Genomic DNA, 7,354 nt, shown 5'->3' on the forward strand with positions numbered 1-7,354 from the left:
GATCCATGTATGTTAGATAGTTTGGTTGGATTTGTGGTGATTTTGGATATGAATCTTGGTTAATGGTTAATGAATCTTAAGTTATGGTTAGTAGATCATGTTTGCGGTTGAATAAGTTGGAAAACCTTGAGATTATGGACTGACTTTGCCTTGATATAAGTTGTGTTTGATGTATTGATGATGTTTGGGTGGTTTGTAGTGAATTGGTAAAGAATTGGAGTGGTATAAATATTGGTAATCGCGTAAACATAGCCGTCGTAACGTCCGATTTTCTTTAGACTGTTTTGTGCATAACATTAGGACCCGAGGACCCCCTGCTAGATTATGACCACTGCCATGTTTAGATAGCTCATGTTACGAGCTTCGTTTTGATATGTAGTTCGTTCGATTCCGATGCACGGTTTAGGAGAAACGACCGTTTTAAGTAACGGCGTTTCGCGAACGAAACTTTTCCCCTCGCCTTACTTTGAAACATAGGTTAAAGACCAAAAAGGGTTAATTAATGTATGAAACATTTATGGTAAGTGTGTTAGGCAGTTGGTAAGACACTCGCGAAGGAATCGCATTAAAACTCGTAAAGGTTAAATTATTAAAAATGGTGGAGCCGAGGGTACTCGAGTGACTTAAGAGAATCAGTAAGCGCAGAATAAGCGTTAGAGTCTAAGTTAGTTAAAGTATAGATTTACAAGTGACTTTGGTTTAATTCCAACTTACTTGTTGTGTATAGGTTACCAGACTCGTCCCGAGCCTTTTATCACCCCAGTCGCTCAGGCAAGTATTCTATCCGTTATACTGTTGTTGTGATGTATACATTTGTATATGCATGATCTTGCGATAAATGCATATTGGTTATTTAGCAAATTCTTGCGATATATTGTAGCATGTGATATGGTATATATGCATGCCTGTTTCATATTCTTGAAATATATATCTGTTGGTTCAGTTGATAATACCTATGCTAGAGGATAGCGGTAACTTGCGTATACCCTTAGTATAGGGACCCAAAGGCGAAAATATTTTCTAAAACCGGGAGTCGAGGATCCCGAGTAGATTTGGTATATATGGATATATATGTATATATATATATATATATTTATATATATATATATGGTTATAGTTTTCCAAACTGTTAATCGAATAAGGTTTATTCGATAACTTTAACTTTATTTTATTATTGAATATTATTTTGAATATTCATTCGAGGACTTATGACTCCTTTTATTTTAATTATCTGAATATTATTTGAATATTCATTCGAGGGCTTATGACTCAGTTTATATTATTTAATGAATATTATTTGAATATTCATTTGAGGATCTATGACTCCGATTATTTGCTGAGATATATTCTTTATTTTATTAAAGAATAAGGTGTAAATAATCAAACTTATTTTCGATTATTCAACTAAAGATAATACTTTCATATAAGTATATCTTTGGTTATTTAATACTCGTTTCAAGTATAAATTTTAATACTTCTACTTCAATTATTTTTATAAAGACTATTCTTTATGGGAATATTATTTAAATAATAATATTCGGTCATTTTCTAAATATTCTGGGGACTGATTTACTTCATTAAATCAGCTTTACTCCAAACACTCTTTAAAGTGTTTTCGAGTCTTCAAAATGATTTTTAAAAGTCAGAGTGGATCCCAAAACTCTTTTTTTATATTTAAGATCTTCCTTTTAAGGGGATTTAAATACTCGCTCAAAACCTGGGGAATCCGGCTCTGTGGTATATTTTATATTCGCAACGAGGTTGCTGTTTTGAGAAAATAATTTGATTACTTGCCCAATGTTCGGGAAGTAAGTCCATTTGATTGAGTCGGCATAAGCGACAGGCCGGGGTACGGTCTATTATTGTGTAAGTGGCTGGGTGGCAGTCCATCAACGCGTGAGGGGCCGGGTAACGGTCTAGCGCGAGGTCCTAATGCGGCCAGGGTGATGACCGGTGAGGAATTCATCCATCTACAGTAGAAAAGGTTACTTATTGGTATCTTTGCCTGATCAGCAAGATATCTGGTTTATGCCAAAATTCTTTTCCTTTCCAAAATTCATTGGATGTTTCAAACTCTGTTCATACTTTACATAACAGAGGTTCCAGGAAATGTTTTAGAGATATATATGTGGATATATATATATCGGGACCAAATAAAGTATCTCATAACTTTTTCATTCAATAATATTTCAAAGATTGAATCTATTCAAATCTTGTCTTGTAGTCTCATCTATGTGATGAACTTTTGAAACTGATTATAACTTGAACGGTGGTAGTTCAAGTAGTATTGGGAAAGATATAAGTATATTGGGGTATTTGGTAACCTCATCTTTTAAACTTATATCTAATTAATAATTGTCTTATGTATGACAAAGATTTTCAGAAAAACGTTGAGACAAGGTTAGATATATGAGATCACCTTGCAACGATATTTTTTTATACAGTTATACACTAGGACTTGTGTATATTATGCATGGAAGAGGACTTCCAATATTTTGAAAAGTATATATGTATATATACCGAATATTTTGCGACTTCATCGCATTAAGTTATCAACTTGGTTCATTTCTTTTGACCAAGACTTTCATGAGTATTATGAGTAGGCTCATATATTATAAATCATTATACATATTATTTTGGTGGGCTTGCTGCTCACCCTTGCTTTATTTCTTCATCACACAACAACAGTTAGGAAAGATGGCCAGACTCCAGCAGACCCAGCGCAAGCGCGTGGGAAGCGTCCCGCGTCTTCCCGTTGATGTTGTAGCTGCTATAGCTGCAGAGGTAGATCTATTGTAGATCAGACCATCTACTTTTGAGAATCAATTATGTATAATTATAACTTGTGGCAGATAATGGCAATTAACTGTAAATTTATCAAGTAACCATTTTGGGTTGTAATAACTTTTAAATTGTGGATTCAAAGACTTGTACTTATTTGAATTTCATCTCTGAGACTATAACGGGTTGTGGTGTGTGTTAGTGTGGGGTCACAGCATAAGGTTGTTTATTATTAATTAAGTGAAGTGTTATTGTGGAAAGAAAGACCGTGACGACCCGGATCCCCGACCCCGGATCGGGGGGTGTTACAGTTACCTTCGGACACTTAGCTAATAAATTTTATGTCTGAAAATAGAACATCTGCAATTGAAAAACAAAGCAAAAAAATTGGATCGGTAGTTATATAAAATATAAATGATTAGTTTCTTTAAATAATGTTATAAGATATTTAAAATATAATCTAACCAAAAGGGACCCTTTGGTTAGACAACTACTCCCTCTGTCCCTAAATATTTTTCCCATTTGTGTCAGACACGTTTGCCAATACACGTTTTTGATTGTTAATATCTTTAATTTCGTATTAGTATTAAATATAAAAAGTTCACTGTATTAAAGTACTCGTAAACACGAATACAACAAGATTACTCATGGCTATGTTTGATCTTATAGATTAACCGTAAATTAATAGTCAATCGCTTAACGTGAACAGTGAAAAAAGTCAAAGTGAGAAAAGTTTTGTGGTACGGAGGGAGTATTACATTATTAACAATATAAATATTTTTTCATATTTAATAATAACGTTAAAAAAATTAAGCCTAATTGATCAGCTTTAATCACTAAACAATTTAAACATGAAAAATAAAGTATTTAGACAATCAATAAATTTATTAAAATTAATATAAAAATTCAAAATTATTTGAAAAATAGTCCAAATGTGACATAATTTGTCTTTAACGACAATAATAACCAACAAAATGGTCAAAAAACAAGACCAGTAATTGTAAATCTTACATCTCCCCAGCGTTCGCCCTTGAAGCAACAGAAACCTGTATAGAATTGTCCTATATATTGCTAGATAACAGTACAGTGTGCAAACACTTTGCATACCTAATTAATGGTAGGTTTATATATTTTGAGAGTTTATTAATTATCAAACAACACATTTTAGACCTACTTGCACCGATCTTGATCGACTTATTAAAAATTTGGTTTCAGAAGTTGGGTGGCAAACAAGTCTCATCAAAGAAAAAAGACAAAGCTAAATATATGAAATTCTGATAAGGACAGGGATATATAACCAATTTTTCAATAGCTTGCTTGATATATGTAAGTAAAAAAATTCAATTTAACTTACATGTTATATGACGTTTATTTAACATATAGCACTTACATGTTAAATGGCGTTTTTTGTTTTGTTCTGTTTATTGGCACCGATGAGAAGTGGTCTATATAAGAAGCTTCTTTGTGAGAGTTGTTAGAACAAAAATCAAAGAAATTAGAGTAGTAGTAGTAACAACTCGATAGAATGGGAGGGGTAAACGTTTTGTGCATGAATGCAGGCGATGACGAATCTAGCTATGCTAACAACTCAAATATTCAGGTATTTCTTTGATTTCAATTTCTGGATGACTAAAATTTTCACATGTTCAAGTAAATTGATTCAAGAATTATGCAGAAAAAGGTGATACAAAACTCACGGATATTCTTAGAGGAAACTATGAAGAAATCTGGAACTATCAGATTTCCTGAATGCTTTAAGATGGTTGATATGGGTTGCTCTTCAGGGACCAACACCCTCTTGGTTGTTACCAATATAGTTAACATTGTTCATAAAATATGCCACGAGAGAAAACTAAAAGCACCTGAAATTCAAGTTTATTTAAATGATCTTCCAGATAATGATTTCAATACAATTTTTAAAATGGTACCACAATTCTGTTCAAAGCTTGAGAATGGGGAGGGTGACAAATCAAGCAAATGCTTTATTTCAGGAGTACCGGGTTCTTTCTATACAAGACTCCTTCCTAGCAAAAGCATTCACTTTGTTCATTCTTCATACAGTCTTCATTGGCTCTCTCAGGTTATTTAAGTAGCAAATTTAAGACTAAAATGTCAATATATGTATGTTCTCTCCATATTTTCTTTAATATCACTTGAGATTAAAAGCAATTGCAGGTCCCCGAAAAACTAGGGAATTATAACAAGGGAAATATCTACATTTCAAAAGCTAGTCCTCCTGGTGTTTATGAAGCCTATTTTGATCAATATAAAGCAGACTTCTCCAAGTTTTTGCAGTTGCGATCCGAGGAAGTCAGTCCTAATGGCCAGATGGTTTTAACCTTTGCAGGCAGGAGCAATGCAGATCCCACCAGCAATGATTGCTGTTGTAAATGGGAACTGCTAGCAAAATCACTTCAGGACATGTCGGCCAAGGTATAATCCATTTTTGCTGCTCCTCTGAACAAATCAGTGATGGATTCGTGTCCAAAAAAGTATCTTTCAAAAATCCATTCATCTATATAAACATTTTTTTCACATTTGAATGATTTACTTCTCGATCTTTTGAAAAATCCTACACAGTAGCAAGTAAACCAGAAGAAGTTAATTTGTATACTGAAAACGAATTTGACTTATTGGCATGATTTCATGGAGATTTCTATGGACTATCGTTGTTTCAGGGGTTCATTCATGATGATGAGATCGATTCACTCAATCTACCTCTTTATACCCCATGTGTGAATGAAGTAAAGGATATAGTCCACTACGAGGGATCCTTTACCATCGATCATCTGGAAACCCATGAAGTTAACTGGGACTTGAGTAATGATGAAGTGGAATCTGCTTCTGATAAAAATAACAGTGGAAAGATTGTAGCCAAGGCAGTTAGAGCTGTAGTGGAACCTATGCTTGCTAATCACTTTCGGACTGGAAATTCTTTTATGGACAAGCTTTTCGAGAGGTATGCACTGCATGTAGCTGATCATCTCTCAAGACTGAAAACCAAAGGCTTCTACATATCAATTTCCTTGACAACGAAAATCGTTTAATCATTATAAACAGATCAAATCATCACCGGGAGTGTTAAGAAATTTGTAATTACTGGTCATACAGAGCCATGTTTTTTAGCTATGGTCGCAAACCCAAACTTTAATAAATTCATAATCTTAAGAATACAATTATTTCTAATATGCAAGTTTTTATATTAGGTTGATTTTGATGGAATCTCTGTGCAACATTTGACATTGCTATGCACCAAGGGCAAAGGCAGACGGTATTATAAAAATAGGTATAACTATTCCTATAATTTTGAACCAAAATGTTATTTTTGGGTTAAAATTACATCATGTAATCATGGTTTGGTTCTATATTCAATTAAATTGTTTCAAATTTAACTAACTTTTCTATTCATGGATATAAATTTTGTTTACATTTTACCTATTCTCTATTTCCCTCACTTTTTTAACTCTTTTGGGATGTGGTAAATATATTAACGTACTATATTTTGTGCTTTATTAGTATATTTTGTGCTTTATTAGTATAAACAATAAAACTGTGTTATTTTAGCACAAAATTTATCCACTACTGAATTATCAAATTTAGTTTTTATGCTATATATACATCATTTAACACACTATTGAACATGTTTTAGCAAAAGAAAAATGCAAAGCCTATGTACATCGGAGATCAAAACAAGCTTCTAATAGCCATCAGGAAACAAACAAATTCAGATGCTTTGCTTGTTTTTTTCCTCAGAAGTAACTTAAAATTGTTAGAATTTCAAACTCTTTTAGATTCATTATTAATATATTTAACTTCTTGGAGTAATATGAATGAAAGAAAATAAGAATCACATTAATAGTAATACAGCTATGGAGTTGAAGGTGCATGCATGAACCAGCTGGAGAAATCAATGAGAAAGAATCACTGCAGCTGTAAAATTTCAAAGGAACAATAAAAGTCAAAGAAGGTGGCTATCTAGAAGAATTATTAGTAGAAATGCAAAGCTGGAACCTGGTTGTTAATTAATTATCCCATTAAAAATGGTGGTATGTAGTTTGACAATCTTTAGGAGCCTGCATGGTAATCTGGTCATACTAGAAGATACAATTGTTGCTGATGGGATAGTCTAGATTATAGGCTGTAGTATTAATTAAGGCATGATGTAAACTCTAAGTCTTAAGCCTATAAATAAGGCACCCTCTGTGTAATATTATGTACTAAGTGAATTGTAAGAGTAAAAGAAAAGAGCTATAGTAGCTCCAGAGAGATAAAAAGGCTGAAGCCTGTGAAAGAAAATCTGTTGTATGCTTTATTTATATATTATATATACAAAGTGCGTTGAGTATGAGTTTTATTATCAAAATAATATAAACATACAGCCTGTGTTCTTGAGTCAAAGAAGTTGTGTAAAGCCCATTCACGTTTACAACAAGTGGCATCAAAGCTAAGGTTCCGTTCGTGAAAAATGGCGACGATGGTGCAACCACAAATCCCGAAATTGACGGCAACAAATTACGGGAACTGGAGTATCCAAATGAAGGTGTTACTCGGTTCATACGATAATTGGGATATT

The 7,354-nt window shown here is 33.1% G+C and overlaps 1 protein-coding gene across 3 annotated transcripts; it reads left to right on the top strand.

Moving 5' to 3' along the window:
- The first annotated feature begins 4,253 nt into the window (after window positions 1–4,253).
- Window positions 4,254–7,129, top strand: LOC141719701 (benzoate carboxyl methyltransferase-like). 3 transcript variants are annotated; one of them, XM_074522085.1, is made up of 6 exons: window positions 4,254–4,381; window positions 4,457–4,861; window positions 4,957–5,214; window positions 5,460–5,740; window positions 5,988–6,067; window positions 6,641–7,129. In XM_074522085.1, the coding sequence occupies exons 1-5, from the start codon at window positions 4,307–4,309 to the stop codon at window positions 6,019–6,021; spliced, it is 1,053 nt and encodes a 350-aa protein (XP_074378186.1). In that variant the 5' UTR covers window positions 4,254–4,306; the 3' UTR covers window positions 6,022–6,067; window positions 6,641–7,129. The 3 variants fall into 3 exon arrangements, with proteins under 3 accessions (XP_074378186.1, XP_074378182.1, XP_074378177.1); XM_074522081.1 differs by having other exon boundaries at window positions 6,649–7,129; XM_074522076.1 differs by lacking the exons at window positions 5,988–6,067; window positions 6,641–7,129 and having other exon boundaries at window positions 5,460–5,969.
- The last annotated feature ends 225 nt before the right edge of the window (window positions 7,130–7,354 follow it).

This window comes from Apium graveolens, chromosome 1, assembly GCF_009905375.1.
Source record: "Apium graveolens cultivar Ventura chromosome 1, ASM990537v1, whole genome shotgun sequence".
Lineage (NCBI taxonomy): Eukaryota > Viridiplantae > Streptophyta > Magnoliopsida > Apiales > Apiaceae > Apium > Apium graveolens.